General features: G+C 40.8%; 1 protein-coding gene across 3 annotated transcripts in view; it reads left to right on the top strand.

The window, feature by feature from the left end:
• Positions 1-21,025, top strand: part of LOC135196429 (rho GTPase-activating protein 190-like) — a 334,492-nt gene that overhangs the window by 158,176 nt on the left and 155,291 nt on the right. For all 3 annotated transcript variants that reach the window (XR_010310411.1, XM_064223251.1, XM_064223252.1), the window contains exons 14-20: positions 413-608; positions 934-1,125; positions 1,375-1,496; positions 3,072-3,238; positions 3,511-3,652; positions 5,292-5,487; positions 18,609-18,805. Coding sequence is in view for 2 of the 3 variants with exons in the window: in XM_064223251.1 (XP_064079321.1) it covers positions 413-608; positions 934-1,125; positions 1,375-1,496; positions 3,072-3,238; positions 3,511-3,652; positions 5,292-5,487; positions 18,609-18,805 (1,212 nt within the window). In the remaining variant the exon portion in view is untranslated. The remainder of the gene's footprint in view (positions 1-412; positions 609-933; positions 1,126-1,374; positions 1,497-3,071; positions 3,239-3,510; positions 3,653-5,291; positions 5,488-18,608; positions 18,806-21,025) is intronic.

Raw genomic sequence — 21,025 nt, 5'->3', positions numbered from 1 at the left:
AGTCCCACCTCATGCCACCCCTCACTCTGTTTTTCCTGGGCCTAAAGCAAAGTGATTCTTCACCTCCCAGTCGTGCGGTGCGCTGACTGTCGGACAAGCAGGTAACTACCGAACTCCCTTGTTTAAAGCTTACGACCGGTTCCAGCTGCCGCAAGTTACCTTCCTATTGTTAAAGGACCTCAGGTTTGTATAGTTAAGAAAAATACAATTTTCGACAAATTGTTATTTTTAACTTAATATTTTTGTGGTGGTTATCATCTGGTTGTTTAACCAAACCTTTGGTTTTAGCTGTGTAGAGACCATGTAGTTTGAGGTATAGGAATTAATGTTCAAATATACTTTAGTTGCAGGTAAATGTAATGTAAATAAATGTATGTAATTTTTAGTGATCTTTCATTTTTATTTTTTGCAGGTGTTATTTGTGCATATAGTAATGAAGCATCGTTAGAGTATGTTAGAGAATCTTTAGAAAAATCCTTACTAACCCAATTAGAAAGAGAGGAATCCACCCCAACGCCTCCAATCACCGTCCTATTTGCCCCTGACCCTGATTTAGACCATAATGCTGCACAACAGTTACATGATGAAGGGGCAAATCTGGCTGAGAGGTAAGGATGCTTTTCAAAAGCTCATGCTTGTGTTATTAAGTTAAGACAGTGCTTTGCTTGTGCACCGTAGCTGTTCAGGTTTTGCCAAGTTAACAGCTCCAATGTAAGCGTGCATATTTTTTTTATTTTGTGGAAATTTTTGTGTACACTACATGTACAGGTACTATGATATGCTGTCGTGCTGTTTTACTGTTAGTTTGAAAATGATCTTTTTTGTTTTGTGCTTGTCATGTATGCTGAATGTCATGTTGCATCTAAGTATCACAGTAAGAGTATGAAATATATAAGCTTCACAAGCTAATCCTAATGTTATCCTAAAACACAGTCCCCCTGGCAGCTTGCAGTGCACCTTCGTGGATGTCGGGCCAAGTGTGGGTGGTGGCGAAGGCCGTAGATTTGATGCTAATCTTGTGACAAAGGCTTTGAGGTCACTCATCACAAGCATTCAGCATCGAAACCTGTCTCTTAACATCTATAATTCGTCAGTACCGCCCAGAGACTCTCAGCCAGATATAAGGTAAGTGCTGGATAAATACTTGTCTTTTGTGATTTAGGGTCTTGAAGATTTGAAAAATTAACTTCCCAAAGGGATTATGTATTTATTTATTTATTTTTTTTTTACATATTTCACTAATGCCAAACTCTAATTGGTATGTAGGAACAATATTGTGACGTTTAGTGATTTTGTATTGCCTTGAATATAATTAATTAGGGTACTTTTATTTTAGCTTTTGATACTTATACATCGTAAAATCTTCCATTTCAGAATAATCATGTGTATGTTATGTGGAGATCCGTATTCAGTGGAAAATGTACTTAGTCCTTTACTTAGTCACCAGTTGTGTATGGTGACAGGAGAACAATCCATCTCCTTACAAACATTCCTAGGTGAGTTCATATAGTGTATTATCAGTGATATGGTACAAATAGCTTTTATAAAAATAATAACAAGGTGTATCCTCATTGCTGTAAGCATTATCAGTTATACTGTGACATGTTTGCCAAGAGATATATTCTTTTGCAAAAACTGGCAGGTTAAATAATTATGTATACTTGAGTATCCTTGTGCTAGGGGGAACTCTGTACTCATTACATGACTATAATTCATATTATTGTTCTACTATGCTAATGACTGGATACATTATATTGTTGCAATTGTGTTCACCTTTTTCATATATTACCTGTTTTCACATTTTTTATGCCAAATGCAGTGCTTTTATGCATTGTTTTTGAAAGCATTAGGGTATAGAATAGGATAAGTAGACACTATGCGATGTTCCCTCTTTTTGTAAAACACCCTTCACTGCTACTTAGGCTAGGAATGACAATAATTAGCTCGGCACCTACTGCATGTCATGAGGATCAGTGTTCGTAGACACTAAAAACCCAGAGCATGGGAATCCCTGAATACTAGGGCACATGCGTTGATGAGGCCGTGAAGACATGGAGGAATCCATTATGAAACAGACACACTCACAGAACAAACACACTGGAAATGAAAGGAAACACGAGCACAAATCAACCAGCTTGGAAGGAGAACAAAAGTGTAAGCATCTACTCTCGGAGGCAGTAAAGAAAAGACTAACGCATCATGGAGTGCTGTGTGCGGTCTCTGACCAGCTATCACCTCATACGCGTAGGAGTTACTAGATCTCACACATTCCTTGCTATACAAACCATGATCGTAACCAGTTTTCCAGCTGGTGCTAGGATTGATCCTATTGTTTAGACCTCAGGTTTGTTAGTTATGAAAAATGCAAATTGATTAAAAATTTGTCATATTTCTTTAGACTCTCTGAAGCACAGGTTATTCTCTTTCAGCAGTCAACACACAGTAGAAAGTGTTATACTGTTAATTGATTTTTTTTGGGTGTGGAGTAGCTGAAACTGACAGCTACCCTGCATCGGTAGAATATGGATTTGCTCTTCTAGTAGTGACAACCTGTACCAGTTGAAGGGCTGCATTGATTCCCTTGGTTGTCATTGTAGGGGTATAAGTGTGCTAGAGATTAGGAGTTTAGGAGGTGTTCTTTGTAGTCTGAGGCTATATTGGAAATGAAGTTTTCAGACAGGAAGTGAAACAGTAACTACCTTGGTGATTGTTCAGAAAGGGAAAGTTGTCTTTGGTTCTTCATCACCCTTTCCTATTCCCTGTTGGGGAAAAGGTTAAATATTTATATTTAACTCACACTTGTTTACTTAAATTTAGACTTTTATACTGGTGTTGCCCCGTAGTATAAAGGACATGATACATTTTAGGGTCTGCCTTTTTAAATTTTTTTTTTTTATGAAAACCTGTAATATAAATGATTAAATTGCATTATATATTTTAGCTAGTAATTGGTGGTTATTTTGAAAATGTAAAAATCTTTTTAATGCATATTGTACATGAGAAATGTTTTTCAGAATGACATTGTGTTAACACTGCAGAACTCTTGATAAACTTTATCCAATACATTTCAGATGACTGCAAACGTCGTGTGGAGGTTATCGTATCATCTTACCATGGTGCCAATGCCTTTCGAGAAGACTTGGTGCATGGGTTCATATTGGTGTACTCCACAAAGCGCAAGGCTTCCTTGGCCACACTCAGGGCTTTTTCTGCTAACATTCCCAATCTTCCTATACAGGTAAGATCATTCATTTTTTATGGGGACACTAAGCATAAAGAAATGTTGATTTTATTTTTGTAATCTGAGTATTAAGAAATTATTTCATAAGCATACAGAACCACATTTAGTGTATTAAGGAACAACCAAACATAAAGAAATATTATTGACTTTATTTTTGTACTCTATAAGAACTTAGAAAATATTAGTTCTTCACTATAGTGCATGCATGAAACGAACTCATTGACATCATATATATATATGTATGTATGGTATATTGTCTTTTTTCACAGATTTTGGCAGTAACTGAAACTAGTAGTGCTTCTGCATTTTTTGGTTCTGACATCTCTCAGCAACTCATAACTGAGGGTAATGCCATTGCAGACAGACTACAAGCGCATTTCATGACCTCCACTGCCACCTGCCAGCAAAAATGTAAGTTTTACTTATATACATTTATGTATGCCTCTGCCAAAGCATGTTCATTGTTGATACAGTGAGCCAGTACAATAATACAATAATGTGTACTTAACACTTGCGATTTTGTCCTTTTTTTCATAATAGCCCAATACGTATGGATATGAAAAGAATAAAAAACTGCATGATATGCAAAGTGTAAGTTCAGTCATATTGTATGGACATACAGTATATATGTATATATGACTAAACAGAATTCAGTGAAAAAAAAAGTTATCTTATGAATAGATACTCTTGACTTAAATTGGACCCTGCATGTTCAAGATATCCTTGAGAATGTCATTGCTGCAAAAGTTTTCATACCATGTATTTGGGAGTTGCTGGTGATACAACATGGTCTCATGGAGTATTGGAGTATTTTAAAAATATATTCTTTTTGTACTAAACTGCAGTATCAGTCACTTGAGATTCTGATGACATAATGTGATCCAGTGATGATGTCATATGCAAAAAGTAATAAAACCCTAAGCATTTTGAAATCAGGTAGTTTTATGATATGATCTGTTTGGCAGTACACAGTGATTCAACTCATATCTCCAAAAAAGTGTCTGTTCATAGATAATTGATAATTAAAGTCAGGTCCAAGAAAAAAATCATAATGATGTTTCGCCATTTTCGTATTTTTTCGTATTTTATACTGTACAATAATATGTATTAATAATAGAGTAAATATATTGCAGTTTTGTGGTTTACTGAAAAAGAAAGAAATTAACACATAAAAAATATAATAAACATTTGATTTTAGTCTTTATGATTTCATTTATATGCCCATATGTGCTTGTGTACTTTTGTATGCTTCTTTGGGTAAGAGTTGCAATTGAATGTATTGAGGTTAAAGTAAAAGGTCTATGAATATGAGAGTTTCAGTTTAAGGCTTTTGAATATAAGAAAAAGATATCTGTAGCTAGATAAGAATCCATGTACAGACAGTAAAAAAATCGTGAAGATTTGTTGAAGCTGTGTCAGATAAGCATAGGCTTAATTGGTTATGATCATTATTGAAGATGCTAGCTACAAAAACTTTTGAAATGTTCTTTTAAATTTCGTGGATTACACAAAATTTAAAAGAAATTTAATATGGGAGCGTAAAGCAAACTCCCAGACACAGTTGTAGGCTACTCTAAATTCAAGAATAAGGCTCATTTTCTCATAGGTTAATGGTGAGTTCTTTGAAACTTGATTATGTCATTGATTGATGAGCAGATTTACATTACATTTTTGACATGTAAAATGACAGTTGGTGCTAGTACTTATGTATTTTAACAGATGACAGACAGAGGTAAGCAGAAATATTTTAAAATCAAACTTGACATAAGTAATGTATTAGAGTAATATAAATTTCTTATAACAAGTCTAAATATGCAGTGCACCTAATGTCTTGTATGTCAATATGTAGTGTGTTATCTGTTAAGCTAAGTTAACACAGTCACTAACTTTTTGAAAACATCTTATTATTTGCTCAAGCATTAATAATATGTAAGCTGTAATTATGTGCGCACTTGATTAAAAAAAAAGTTATCCTAACTTTAAAATGTCTTCCTCATTTAAAAGGGATGTCATAGTTTGTTGCTAATTAAATTTTTCCTTTCATCAACAGCTGCATTTTATACCCCCTTCTTCAAAGAGGTGTGGGACAAGAAGCCTGAAATAGAGCAGGCATTCAACATGGAAGATCCATCAGGGTTGGATGATTCTGGAGAGGGGACTTTGGAACGCCCACCTCATTACCACCGAAGCATAACACTACCAACTCCAAGACGAAGCCTTCCCCCAAGATCCCAGTCAGCAGAAGGGTAAGATCAATTTTTACCCTAGGCAAATATTTGTGCCCACAACTGTTGTTCAGATTTATGATTCTGCTGTAAATAGAACATATTGTTAATAGAATTATTGACATTACACATTACATAAAACTGCGAAAGACACAAAAAAATATTGGTGGTATCACCTCTGTAATCTAGTTCTGGGCTCCATGAAAAAATTCCCCTTTTAATGTGAAGTTCCTTGGCATGTCATTTAAAAAGTCAAAACACAGTGCTTAAAAAGTTACCATTTGAAGTTCATTAGTATTGGACAAGAACAGTAGTGAGGATTGGAGGAAAAACAGCACGCAAGGCCTTACAGTCACCTGAAAATCATGGGCAAGTAAGTAGAAATTAGTAATCTTTAATTATACCTTAGAACAGTGAGTAGGGGCAATATCTGTATTATCATTTGATAATGCAAACACAAATCATAGCCGTAAACTATGTAGAATGCATTCTAGTACATGAAGCAAAGCATTATAGAGAAAAGTTACACCCTTGCAGATACACCACTAAAATTCATTCTTCTGTAAGCCTTAATGGTCTGTAGATGCAGTGCGATCCTCTCCAGGATTCATCTGTATTTATACCACATTATTCATATGCCATTAACTGGGTTTAATTTTTAGTGCATTTCCATTTTATTGTCGTAGTTGTGCCGTTTTGAAAATATTTTGTGATTTTGTGTTCTGAGTGTTACCTTTTGGCCAGCAACCACTGCATTTCTTTGTTGGTACTTTGATTAGTTTACAACTCCTCTGCTTCTATTTTGTGATTAGCCTACACCTCTTCTGTTTCATTTTTGCAGTTCCTCTATGATGTAACTTTTGTTATAGTTTCCAGAGTTTATTCATTTACTCTACTTTTCCTCTCTTGCAGTTTCTCAATTTTAGATTTTTTTTCCCTGGCCTTGTCCCTGATCAAGGCTCATTGTTTGCACAGTAATATTTGCTGGAGTTTCTGGAATTCTTAAGTTGTCTCTTTCTTGTTGTGAAGTGTGAAAGAGAATGGGAACTGATCACTATTGTCAGCCATCTCAAATTTTTTCACTCTTGGAATCTGTATGGAGGTGTTTTGGCCGAGCAGTTTCTCGTTATTCCATAGAATGAAGTAACAACAACTTGTGCAAGAAGGTTATCCAGCAAAGACATTTCAGACAACCCAGCAATTGCAATTGTAATACCATGCAGTACTTCAGCTGACCTATAATAGGAGAAGTAGTCCAAGCTGTTAGATATGGAGCAAGGAATATTCCATTAAATTTTTCTATTCCAATAACTGTCGATTTATAATCTATCAGTAGTATACAGATGAAATTATCTGTACATATCTGATTAGTTCATACAGAGAAGATCTTTCTTGCATCTTCATTCATTGTCTGTATTTGAGGGCCACTATTAACATTTTGGATCTGGCAAGGCATTTTGATTAGTCTGTTTCAATGATCAATGTGAAGCTGCTAGATGGGATTTCACTTTGGTCTTGATGACTCTGGCATGCATGGCCCCCTAATCTCTCCTTGAATCTTCTTAACTCTATTTGAACATTAAAACTGGTTTCCTTTTAGCTGTTGCCTTGTCAAAGCTTGTTGGTGAAATTAACCCTTAAATGCCGAGCCGCTATTTACCAAAGTGTCTCGTATGCTGGCGGTGTATGGGAGCTAGTGCCGAAGCGGAAAAAAGGTTTTTTTTCCAAAAATCATAGCACGCTTAGTTTTTAAGATTAAGAGTTCATTTTTGGCTCCTTTTTTTTATCATTGCCTGAAGTTTAGTATGCAACCATCAGAAATGAAAAAAAATATTATCATATATAGATATTGGAATATATAACCGAAAAAAAAGTTCATATATAATTGTATACAAATCGCACTGTGAGCAAAACAGTTAAAGCTAATGAGTTAATTTTTTTGTCGTTGTACACTAAATTGCAATAATTTTGGTATTTAACAAATTGTAAAACGATCAAAGCAACACAGAGAAAATATTATCACAAAATGATGCATGAATTCGTAACGCGTGGACGTAAAAAAAGTTGTTTAAAAAAATTCACCATAAATCAAAATATTGGGCTAGAGATTTCCCGTTTGTTGCAAAATGAAGGTAATTGATTGAATATTACTAGACCATAAGTGTTTTAGCTTACGATTGCAGTTTTCGACCATTATGGTCGAGTTAAAGTTGACTGAAGGTCAAATTTTTTCTATTTACCGTGATTTATATGAAAATATTTCAAAACTGATGAAAGCTACAACCATGACTTATTTTTTTGTATTCTACATGAAATTGCGCACATTATCATATATAAAACTTTATGTAACGGCTAATATAAAACTGTGCAAACCTTACGACAAACTGACGAAAGAATTTCTGAGATTTTCGGCAGTTACCGCGCGCAGACGTAAGGAAAAAGTGTTTTTCAAAAAATCTTCATAAATCAAAATATTGCGCTAGAGACTTCCAATTTGTTGCAAAATGAAGGTAAATGATTGAATATTACTAGAATGTAAGAGGTTTAGCTTACGGTTGTATTTGTTCATATACGAAACAAACCTTCGGTCTTAACATTAGGATTTACTAGTGCCAAGCTGAAAACCGGTAGAATTAAAATTAAACTTGTGCTGTCCAGGGACTATTGGCATCTACCAGGTCACGGGGCATGTATTACCCAAAATGCTCTCGGCGTCTTGTGACCCACCAGTTATCTTTCTACTGCCTTTCAGATAGGACGTGTTTGCTGTCTTATCTGTTTGAAGCCAGTTTTAGTTTGCCTGTTTTTATCCATTTCACTTTCATTTTTCTTATTAATTCTCTTTCTCTGAGTGCTCAGTGTGGGTGTGAGCTGTAAGTGTGTGTAAGTGGTGAGATGGAGTTTTTTTGCGTCACCATCGGGATCTTCTGTTTCGAAGACAAGACAAAGGAAATGCCCTGGAGTCAGTGGTTTTCAGTGTTCAAGATTCCTAACTTCGGTGTCGACGGATCCTCATCCAACGTGTAGTAGGTGCAGAGAAAATGTATGTAGAATTACTAATCCTTTTTCTGTTTGTCGCGGTTGGTCAGTGGGACAGTGGAGGAAGTTTTATGAGAAAGGCCATTGCAAAAGAAAGGAGTCAACACCATCTTTGGATGACCAAGCGTTGCCAGCTTTTTTTGTATCGGCAATACACCAGACTGCTCCATATGTTTTGCCACCTGCCTTTGATTTATCCCATACCTCTCCGGTTTCTCCTAGCGGTTCATTATCGGAAACTCAACTCCAGGAGGAGTTTTGGGTAATTTTATGCATAGTATTTATGCTCCGTTGTTCCCAGCAGGGAGGGGGGGAGCATCGCCATCTTTGTTCCAGGTGCCGGCTCCCGATGCGAACAGGATGGAAGGTACGTGGGCGGCGCTAGGCCTACCAGGTGTACCAACCTTGGAAGGTTTGCTGTCGCATTATATGGCGTCACGATTCCAACAGATTCTGGCAGCGCTGAATATTCCTCATCCCCCTGGATTGTCCTTTATGGGAAATAATTCCGCAGCTAAGCCGACAACTGCAATGTTTACGACGATGCAGAATGTGGGAGGTAGTTTTGCTGCAAACCCAGCGATGCCAGCAGCAGCCGCACAGTCTCTCTCTACAAGATTGGTGACGTCACAACCAACGTCACACACCGACATGGCAGACGCAATGACGTCACAGCCTACTGCTTCTCAGTCTACTTCGCTGCATCCAGACCCAAATACGCTCTCTGACTTGGTAGTACACACTGTAATGAAGAAATTACAGGATCTAGAGAAGAAAATTAATAAGAAAGACAAAAAGAAAAGGAGTAGTTCGTCTTCTTCTTCGTCTTCTTCCTCTAGCTGTGCGTCATCACTAAGTTGGATGACGTCACGGCGTATACCAGTCAAGCATTGGAGGATACAGGATTTCGTGACTGATCCTTGGGCCAAGAGGAGAAGATTGAATTCTTTTCATCTTCGGGCCAGGACTGTCACATCCCAGTCAGCAAGAAAGCCAAGAAGTCAGTGGCTGGTAAGCTCAAAGCTAGCGGATGAAGCCGTTTACAAGAGTCCGAACGAGCGAGTGAGTCGATGGTCGCTGGGCTAGCGGCCGACACGGAGTTGCCAGTAGAGAATACAAAGAGTCTAAGGAAGACTACAATGTCGTTGGCGAAATCGACGTTGGCGGCGAAATGTGCAGCAGAGGATAGAGCACAGATACCGGTTTTGCCTGTAAGACCGTTTAAAATATGGAGAAAAGATGAAAAGGCTCCTATTAAAAGAACAAAGAATAGTGAGTTGGCAACCTCGTCTGATACGTTGGTGGAAGGAGTTGTCCGCCTAGATGAAGGATCAAGGTCGAATTCTCCGACGGTTGTTGGAGACGATATCAATCGTCATGGAAAAGAAGTGAACTCGGTTTCGAGAGAGCGTTCATCTTGTAGGTATAGGCGAGATTCTCGCTCTAGATCCGTGAGCAGAGAAGAAGTGAGGCGGTCTTGTTCTCCTGCTGACGGTTCGGGATCGAGCCGTCGGCAGTCAGCAGAGATCAAAGGGACCGCGGCCGTAGGGGCAGGCGGCCATGAAACACCCCGACGTTTGTCAGGGGATAGGAGTGAGATAGCGTCTCCTGTGCCTGAGCACAGTACGCTAGAACCGGAGGAAGGAGAAAACCAAGTTTCTGGCTTCGTATGCTGAGGTGATTGATTTGATTCGTCAATTCAATAACCTTTCCGGGAGAATAGAAACACTTGCCAGTATGCTTCTTCTGGGGATTGACATGGCGTTTGGGGTGAAAAAGGATACCAAGGTTTCGTATGAATTGCCTTGTTCAAGTCATGTGGAGTCAGTTTTACAGCACGTAAATGCACGGATTGCGGGAAGGGATAATTCCTTAAGATCAAATAGATCGCTTAAGTTTATCCCTCCTCCAATGATGAAACATAGGAAATATTATACAACATCGACGGTTCCTTTGCTATCTATACAAATTAAGCCAAATGTGGTAAGGTTAAGACCTGGATTAACCTTAGATCAAGTAAAAATGGAATGCCCTTCGATGACTTGCCTAGAGGCTGCTACGTTAGAAGCAACAACTTCATCTGTCTTTCAGACTGCTTCTTGGTTGGATCTTTGGTCAACAGCAGTGGCGAAGATTGCATCCTCAGAAGTCACGAGAAAAGTAGTGGATGAATCAATGTTCTTTAGATTACTGCAATCAGGTGCCACAGCAATTGCGTACTTGACAATGTTTGGGTAAATATCCTGTTAATGAGGAGGGATGCAGCTTTGGCTAGGCTAAGCCGCACTATTGATTTGGATTCCCTGCTAGCAATGAGGAATGGGAATATCTTAGAGTCACAATTGCTGTTGCCAGAAGCCATTCTAGAAGAGGCTGTAGATAGAAGAAGGATGGACACTAACGATAGATTGGTACAGCAGGCGGTTAGAAAAACATCTAACAGTCAAGCTAACCCTATGGAGGTAAGGCAGCAGCAAATACCTTGAAAGAAGCCAGTGAGGAATAGCATCCCTAATAGAGCATCAAGACCCTCTTCCCCAAAGAAGTTAGCTCATCGGCCCTTTCACAATAGAAATAACAGAGGAAGGGGGATTAGGGAAAGAGGGAGAGGCTCAAGGCGATAGGATGGGCGCCTCTCATCACTCACTCAGCCACACCAGTGGAGGGTTGCCTGGCGAATCACTGGAAGGTGTGGCAGGAACTGGGACCAGAGCAGTGGGTGGTGGATGTTCTCAGGGTCGGGTATTTGATTCCGTTCGAAGTATCCCCACCCCTGACAGAACAGCCATTACCTCACCTCACTTATGCTCAAGAACCTCAGAAGCTTTTAGTCTGCAAGAGGAAGTGAAGAAGATGATGGAAAAAGGGGCTGTGGAACAAGTATCCATTCCATCAAAGGGGTTTTACAGCAGGATTTTCCTTGTACTGGAGGACAGCAATAGACTTGTCAGCATTGAATCTGTTTATAAGAAAAACCAGATTCAAAATGGAAACTCCAAAGACGGTTCTACAAGCAGTCAGGATCAAGGACTTTATGCTGACAATCGACTTGAAGGACGCATATTTTCAGGTCCCAGTCCATCAGTCTTCCAGGAAATTTCTCTGCTTCAGTCTTGCAGAGAAAGTTTTTGAGTTCAAAGTTCTGTGCTTTGGATTGACAACATCTCCTCAAGTTTTTACAAGAGTGTTCGCTCTCGTGTCGACATGGGCGCATACTCAGGGGATCAGGCTATTAAGATATCTAGACGATTGGCTGGTGATAGCAAAGTCCAGAGAGAAATTACTCAGGGACAGGGCGACCCTTCTACAGTTTTGTCACAGCTTAGGTATTGTGATAAATCATGAGAAGTCGCAGTTGGATCCAAGTCAACGGCTGGTGTATCTGGGAATGATTATAGACACAATAAAAGCCAAAGTATTTCTGACAGACCAGATAGTAGAGAAATGCAAACAAGTGGTGAATGCCTTTCTGGAAAAACAAACACAGCCAGCAAAACAGTGGCAGGTAGTACTGGGAGTTCTAACTTCCTTGGAGAAACTAGTACCACAAGGGAGGTTACACCTTCGATCTCTACAATGGAGGATGAAGGAGTGTTGGTCACCAATAGTAGATCACCCGTACGAGCAGATTCCCTTGTCGTCAGAAGTGAGGAAAGACTTGCTGTGGTGGGTGAAGGACAACAATCTGACAGTGGTTGTTCCCCTTCAGCAACCCTCCCCGGATCTCTTGCTGTTCTCAGATGCGTCACTAGAAGGTTGGGGAGCCCATATGGAGGAGCTGATGGTTTCAGCAAAATGGAGTGGCGAGGACAGAGAACTCCATATAAATGTGCTGGAGTTAAAAGCAGCGTTTCTAGCACTACAGGAATTCAGGGAGAGGGTGAAGGGGCAATCAGTGGTATTGATGTCAGACAACATCACAGTAGTAGCTTACATAAACAAACAAGGAGGTCTAGTGTCTCGACAGTTACATGTGATGACAGTTCAACTTCATCAGTGGGCTGTAGAGAACCTAGTAGATATCAGAGCCAGATATATTCCGGGAAAAAGAAACATAGTGGCCGACAAGTTGAGCCGCAGGGATCAGATCCTGGGTATGGAGTGATCCTTGCACCAACAGGTAGTGGACAGGATGCTCAGGTTGTGGGAAAGGCCGATCATAGACCTATTCGCAACCAGGTACAACAAAAAGTTGGAAGTGTATTGTTCGGTAGTCCCAGACGTAGCGGCAGTAGCAGAAGATGCGCTACAATACCCATGGGACAATGAGCAGTAGCAGAAGATGCGCTACAACACCCATGGGACAATCTGGACATTTACGCATTTCCTCCATTTTGTCTAATCCGTCAGGATCTGAACAGGGTAATGCGGCCTCAGAACCTCAGAATGACTCTGGTTGCTACTTTATGGCCAAAGGCAGAATAGTTTTTGGACCTCTTGGAACTCCTAATAGACGTGCCGAGAGAGTTACCCCCATGCAGCGCAGATGGCAGGAAATATCAGAAAGTCAACGGCAGCAGTATACCAAGGAAAATGGTCAGCTTACTGTGATTGGTGTCGTAGAGGGAACTTGTCTCCACTCGGTACCACTATTCAGCAATTGGCAGACTTTCTGATATATCTCAGGACAGAAAGGCATATGTCTGTATCTGCGGTGAAGTGGTACAGGGCTGCTCTAGCCTCGGTCTTACGCATGGAAGGTGTGGACATTTCATCTTCTTGGGAGTTGGCCATGTTGATGAAGAGCTTTGAGCAGTCATGTTTGCCAAAGGAGCTAAAAGCCCCAGATTGGGATTTGACCATGGTACTGAGTAGTCTGACAAAACCCCCCTACGAACCACTAAGGCAGTCCACAGATAGGAGCCTGACCCTGAAAACAGTCTTCTTATTGGCCCTAGGTTCAACTAAAAGGGTGGGGGAACTACATGGCCTGTCATATATTGTAAAGCACTCGAGAAGTTGAAAGTCAATGGTATTCGAGTTTGTTCCAGAATTCGTGGCCAAAACTCAAAGCCCATCAATAGTGGATGGTAGATTCGACTCCTTTTCCATACCCTCTCTGGCAGATTTCGTAGATAATGACAGAGATGAGATGCTTCTGTGCCCCGTCAGAGTAATGAGAGAGTGCTTAAGAAGGACAAGGCACCTCAGGGCTGGTTGCAGGAGTTTGTTCGTAAGTACAGGACGGAACAAAAAGGAAGTGTCCAGGAATACAATATCGTTTTGGCTAAGGGAGACGATCAGAAATGCTTATATGACAGAAGACAGGGGGTCAGATAGCCAGGAGAGGGCTAGGGCTCATGACATCAGAGGCTTGAGTGCTTCTTTGGCATTCAAGAAGAATATGTTTGTGGAGAGAATTCTGATAGCTGGTGTTTGGAAACGCCAAATGACTTTCACTTCATTTTATTTAAAAGACGTTGCCCATAGATCCTTGGATACCTTTTCCTTGGGTCCAGTGGTGGCGGCCCAGCAAGTGGTATAGCTCATCCAGTACCCCTGGCAGGTCAGTTTGTGTCTAGTCTAAGATGAAGGTATGAAAGTAGAATGAATGGGATGACTGGTCTTTTTTCTTTACTACTTTCTTTCTACTCCTTTCCCTACAGGCAGTATGAAGGCGAGTGCCATTATAAGCTGGAACGGACTAGATGCAGGTGAGGTGGTCAGCCATACTGTAAAGTTATTTTAGAGTATAGTATACTTTTCAGTAGCAACACGCCCCTCTCGGTAATAGGGAAGGGAGGGCTGATGGTAGATCCAGATACAAGGGACAAGAGTGGTTTAGGAGAATGGAAGGTCCTCTATTTTTCCATAGTTTATAAACCATGGCATGGTGCCAGCAATCAGTGAGGGAAACCAAAAGATTCTCTTATATCTTTGGTTCAAGGGTTCATAGTCCATTATCTTGGAATTGTGTTCATGAAACTTACTTGTCAGATATATATATAGCTGTATTCTCCGAAGTCCGACAGAATTTCAAAACTTACGTCACACGCAGTGGGAGGCCAGGTGGTTAGTACCCATTCCCACCGCTGGGAGGCAGGTATCAGGAACCATTCCCATTTTCTATTCAGATTTTCTCTGTCGCCGGTACTGTCAACACCTGTTTTCAGTACCTCCGTCATTGGATTTTGTAAACTTCGTTGCCACTTAAGTATTCTGATTGTCTTTTGGTTTATTGACTTGGATTTGTGGCTAGGCATACGCTATCGTGGATTGATTTGGCTTTGACTGTTTCTTGGATAAGATGCCTGGTTCTAGTTCTGCTAGTTTCAGAGTGTGTTGTGTGCAAGGGTGTTAGGTGAGACTACCGAAAGCTTTGGTAGATCCTCACTCGGTATGCATGAGGTCTAGGGGGCATGTATGTTTGTTGGATGATCGATGCAAGGAGTGTGAGAGTTTGCCTGATTACGATTGGAAGATGTATGATTTGTATGTGCGCAAGTTAGAGCGTGACAATCAGGAGGTCTTCCTCCAGGAGTGCATCAGTGAGCAGAAGTCAGGGTAGTGATATTTCTCCCGCTAACCCTCCTGTAGACTTCGTTTTACCTAACCCTGTGGTGTTGCCTTCGGTCCCTGAGGTTGTGTCTGCGGAAGGTAATGCCCTTTCGGTAATTATGGATTCCATCCGTAACTTGGAATCTAAAGTGCTCGCTCTCCAATCTAATGTTGTGAAGTGTGGTGATGGTGTTAGTGCCCCTAGTGTTGTCAGATCGACCCTATAATGCCTCTAGGTCTAGGCCTCTGTCGGACTCCTAGGACAAAGGGAGTGGGCAAGTCGAAAGCCGAAGGAGGGTTACGGGGGCTTCCCACCGATCTGGCGTCCCTTCGGCAGGACCTGATGACGCTTCCCAGGCTGCCAAGGATCGTGCACGTCCACAAATCCTTAAGGATTGCTTCTCGTCCTCTGAGGCGTCCTCCCCGCACAGGGGTTGGAGCTCTCGGAAGGACTCTCGCCCTCTCAAGAGAAGTTTCAGAGAAGAGGACGCCTCACATCCTCTTTCTCGACATGCGTTGCAGTCGTCGCCTGAATGTTTTGATGCCTTTCCACCACAGAAGAGGACCAGGACGTCATTGGAGGATGACGCTTTTGAGCGCCCCAGTCGCTCTAAGGCTGTTCCTGTGAGAAGGAAGAAGGCGTCCCCTCGCCCCTCATCTTCCCACAGGATCAGCCCTTCCCCTGATCGGGAATCTTCTCCTTCTAAGAAGATTCTCCTCGATATGCAGCAGCAGTTGGCCTCGTTTTTCGCCAAGAGGGAGGCAGAGCCACGTCGCCGCAGGAAGGATTCGAGACTGCTTATCTAGAGGTCCAAGCAGTCCCCCTCTCCTTCTCCTCGTTTGTCTCCCTCTTCTGCTTCGTAGCCTTCTAGATCTAGTTTACCTCCTCAGCGCTTATCGAGAAGTGTCGATGAGCGTCATGCAGGACACTCTCTAGACCGTAAGGCTCGTCTTGGCGACGATTGCCGTACTTCTTGTCACGACGCTCCTCGCGCTCTTCTTCGTGACGCTCGGCGTGCTGCTCAGCAGGACGCCTCTCAGGCTGCTTGCTATGACGCTTCTGTTGCTACTGCGTCTCGTCAGGATGCTTTTCAGGAGATACTCACCAGGACGCTCGCAAGGACACTTGGCAGGACGCCCCTTTCGCTGATCATCGGAAAGCTTCAGAGTATGCCGTCAAGGATGCCTGGCCTTGTTCTACGGACCCTTCTTCGGAAAGGAGACCCCTTCTGCGAGCTGGGCCTCAAGGTCTAATTGCTTCTCGGTCTTTTAAGGACTCTTCCGTTGCTCCCGTGGATGAGGGAGAGTCTTCGGGTGAGTCGCAGCCTGCGGATGAAGAGGAACCTGCTACGTCTTCATCATCGAACTACAATGTTTTGGCCCGCCTTTTGAGGGACTTGTTTGGCGACAAGTTTCAGCCCTCGGCCCCTCGCTCTCCTCCTTCGCAGTTGGCTTCGTTGAAGACGAGGAAAGCGCCAGGCTTTATCAAGATGGCCACGTCTCTGTCTACGAAGAGAGCTTTCAAAAGAATCCATGACTGGATGGACTCCAGAAAGGCCCAAGGCAAGACTTCTTTTGCCCTGCCTCCAGCGAGGTTGAGTGGAAGGGCGGGCATTTGGTACGAGACGGGAGAGGAAGCTGGTTTGAGAGTTCCTTCCTCTTCCCAAGGGGACTTTGCCAGCCTAGTAGACGCTCCTAGGAGGTCTCTCCTGTCCTCTGCAAAGGTTTCCTGGACACTCTCAGAGTTGGACCATCATCTGAAAGGGCTGTTTAGGACAATGGAGGTCTTTAACTTCTTAGATTGGTGTTTGGGAGCCCTGGACCTACAGTCTCGGAGTCCGGACTCACTTTCTCTTGAGGAGCTGTCCAGCGTCTTAGCCTGTATGGATAAGGCAGTCAGGGATGGTTCTGATGAGCTGGCTTCCCACTTTTGTACGGGGCTTCTTAAGAAGAGAGCCTTATATTGCAACTTCACGGCAAAGTCGGTGTCTCCTTCTCAGAGGGCAGAGTTGCTGTTCCCCCCTCTATCTAGCCATCTCTTCCCGCAGTCGATGGTGAAGGATCTAGCAGTCAGCCTTCAGGAAAAGGTGACCCAAGACCTCCTGGCTCAGTCTTCCAGACATCCTGCAGCCCATTCTACAACTCCACTTGCACAGGCTTCCAAGAAGCAGAAGCCCTTTTGTGGCAGAGCTTCCTCGAGAGCGTCTCCTCAAGGAAGAGGTCTCTCTAGAGGCAGAACCCCTTCCAAGCCCAGGCCCTTCAGACACCCGTCGGAGCCAGGCTCTTGTCCTTTGCAGAAGCCTGGAAAGCAAGAGGGACGGACAGCTGGGCCCTCGAAGTCATCAAAAGGGGATACAAGATCCCATTCCTCGCAACTCCACCGTTGAGCACAAAGCCCATAGATCTGTCGCCCTCCTACCATCCAGAGAAGCAACAGATTCTGTTTGATCTGCTCGAGCAAATGCTCGAGAAGAGAGCTGTAGAACAGGTACTAGCTCTAGAATCCCCAGGCTTCTACAACAGGTTGTTCCTGGTGCCAAAGCAGTCTGGGGGATGGAGACCTGTCCTGGACGTCAGCAGGCTGAATCGTTTTGTCAAGAAAGACAAATTCAAGATGGAAACGTCTCGGTCTGTTCTAGGAGCCTTAAGACCAGGCGACTGGATGGTTTCTTTAGACCTCCAAGACGCCTACTTTCACGCCCCTATCCATCCTCAGTCAAGGAAGTACCTGAGGTTTGTCTTAAAGGGGCAGGTCTTTCAATTCAGAGCTCTCTGCTTCGGGCTAAGCACAGCACCGATGGTTTTCACGCTTCTGATGAGGAATGTGGCGAGATGGCTTCACCTCTCAAGGATAAGAGTCTCGCTTTACCTGGACGATTGGCTCATTCGAGGATCGTCGGGGTCAAGGTGTCTGGAGGACCTTCATACGACGCTGCAATTGACTACTCAAACAGTATTTGATTAATTGACATGTTATGAATTAAATTTTACTCAAAATATGCTTTATACAGACCATTTAGATCGTTGAGTGAGTTCTCGCTTCCAATACGAGCCCTCTGGCTTTTGATCTGTCACACGAAATGAATAATGTATTGTGGACAGCATCTGGGCAGTTGCAGTAAGGAGATTTCAGTATTAACCAGTGCATGTAGGTGTGACTTGACTATTGCTTTGTCCACAGAAATAAGGCAAAAAGTACATGATTAGTGTGGTAGTTCTAAAAAAGTTTTTGATACTATCTTGGATCGCATTTTGTTCAAAAATATCTGTTGAACATTAGAGAAAACTGTAATGTATATGTAACTTTATTGAAGTTTTGATATAATTTTACAGTAACCTATGTCCAATTTTGTATTTTGGCAATTTTGCTCATTTTAAAATAAAGGTTTACATATTTTTACATGATAATGAATGTTGTGCTGTGCTAAACATCACAATACTCTTAGGATTTAGTGTTAACTTTTTGTTTTCTCCTTTGTATTTAATTCCTTTTCGCTGGGAAATGAAATATAGGATAAACTAATCCTTTATATAATAATAATAATAAATATGAGAAGAATTCACTGGAAAATGAAACGTAAGGAGAAATTTCTCTTTCTTTCCAGAAGCAGTTCAGAAATATATGAAACGGTGCCAACAGATGGTTCTTTAGGTGATGACCTAGATGAGCCACTCTCACCTGTCTTCCCAGATGATCAGCAGCTAACTCCTTCTGATGACTCGGACATATATTCACACATAGATGAAGAAGAGCAATTAGTGAAGCCTTCTCAGCTGAAGAAGCAGCACAGATTTCAGCAAGGTTAGTATTTTACAAGATAAATGTCACTTGTGATGTTAGTTGATCAGTAATTACCAGACTTGATAAAGGATTGGCTGCCATTATTCTGGAATGTTTCTTTTGGCAGCTGCTGTGTTTTGACTAACTATTTTGACTTTTAATCATATTTGCACAGAAAGAGTGCTTGCAAGTTATGGAAAAAATGCTGAATAGTGAATTGTATTCCGAGATTCAGTGCTCTCCATAAGGCTATTAACAAAATGCTTTATTTTTGGTACTGAGTAGGGAGACTTGTATTCTTGTTAACAAGCTAGTGAGCTGTCATTGTATCTTTGTGGATATTTTGGTAATTTCGTTTTTATAAATTAGATGTCATGTGTACTATAATTTTGAATGCAATGGTTTTTTATCTTGCAGTTTTTAGATCAAGGAATTGTATATTTCTTGGTTAGTGTATTAGTTATTTTAGGCATTTTTATATTCTTAATCACCTCTCTAGATGAAATGAGATGGGGCAATTTTGAGGTGAAAGTATGGGGCTGGTTTATTCCCGTTAGTGTCATTTTCTTGCAATGTTTAAAGAAAGATTGAAACATATATGAAGTGAAAAGTGGTTTTGAAGCTTTTCCAGTCATGTGAAAAACATCAAATTCCTCAATAATTTCTAGTATCAAATAGTAGGAAAAGACTGTAAATGTTGATTTTTGAAGTGGTTCTTTTCAAGATAACTCTTGCATTGATGTCATCTCTGTATTGTAGTGTTTGCAGAATCTCAGATAGGCACACTGCTACAGGTGTCTTGGGCTTGCATGTATTAATAATTCACTTTCATACAGAAACAATTTTTCTTATTTGGCTTTGCCTTTTAATATGCATGACATGACTTCTCATGTTCATTATATTTATATTTACATTAGGATGCATTACATTGGTGTATTCTTGTTTCTGGTGATCTTTTACGTTATGTATTTTGGACAAGTAGGTATAAGAAATATTTAGTTGGTTGATAATGTTATGAAGCTGATGATATCATGTCTGAGAATGTTCTTTTAGGGCACCACACTATTAATGCAAGATGAACTTGAAGGTTATTGAAATATATTAGTCTTGGTGAACTGAGCATGTTTGGATTTCTTAGTCTGTTTGACAATAAGACCTACTATGGTTTTGAATGCTCTTCATTTGCCCAGCATTTTGAAGGATGCCTTGGCTTTTTTTTTTCTTGTTTTAAATTAATTGCTCCCCAGTCTTTGTTATTTTGACTTGGGTGTTGGAATTGCACTTAGATAATCTCAGCTAAGTGGCCTCATCAGTTGTAGATAGGTACTATCAGAAGAATATAAGTTGGTTGACTGAGAAGCAGATATGATTAAGTGTGCATTTGACATTCAAAATAAAGACAATGTCATGATTGTGTAATATTTAAAGGCTGTGGATACTTTATCAGTTGGTGAATTTTACTTGTCATGTTTTTGGTCATGAAAGCGACCCTAAAATTAAGATATAATGATGTCTTGGGGAGGATGGTAGAATAATAAAAAAAATGTTAATAAAATATGAAGGCACAGACTGCTAAATTATCAGAAATCTTAGAGTGTACAGTGATTTGTGGTTGTTTTATGTAATAAAAATTCTACACTACATAACTTTTCCCAGTTGGAGTACTGCAGTTAATTAAATATGAACAAAGGTTTTTCATATACGTATAGTGTTTGCTTGTTTACAAGCATAACCATTTTCATCTTGGTTGCTGTGAATACAGTATCGAATTTAATTGTTAAATAGTGATGTTAAACAAAAGGATAAAGAAAACTGACACACTTCGTGACAAATCAGTTTTTGGAACCTAATGAGTTATCAAACTAACACGGTATAAAATATGTAAGAAGTTTCACCTGAAGAAAGATGGGGAATCACCTAACTACTTGCAAGAACTAGTGCAGAAATATATTTGACAAACAATAAAGTACAAGAAAGAGCTTATAGTCAGCAACTATCTTAACTGAAGGTATTCTTGTTAGTTGTTTTTGTTGACAAAGGACATTGCCTTGTTTGCATCATATAAAAATCAGCTAAAATCCTAAAATAATAGAAAAACTTTTGGGTTACTTGAACAATAAAACTTCAAATCTGGTGAGGCTGATTTACTAAAAGAAAAAGTGGTGGTATTAACACAGCTAAGCAGTTCCTTACTACAGGAAGAACAGTATTTTTTTTAATAGAAACTTTATGCAGTTTAAA

Source organism: Macrobrachium nipponense, chromosome 17 (genome assembly GCF_015104395.2).
Source record: "Macrobrachium nipponense isolate FS-2020 chromosome 17, ASM1510439v2, whole genome shotgun sequence".
Classification (NCBI taxonomy): domain Eukaryota; kingdom Metazoa; phylum Arthropoda; class Malacostraca; order Decapoda; family Palaemonidae; genus Macrobrachium; species Macrobrachium nipponense.
Note: the sequence above shows the minus strand (reverse complement) of the source record. Positions and strands in the feature narration are given on the sequence as shown.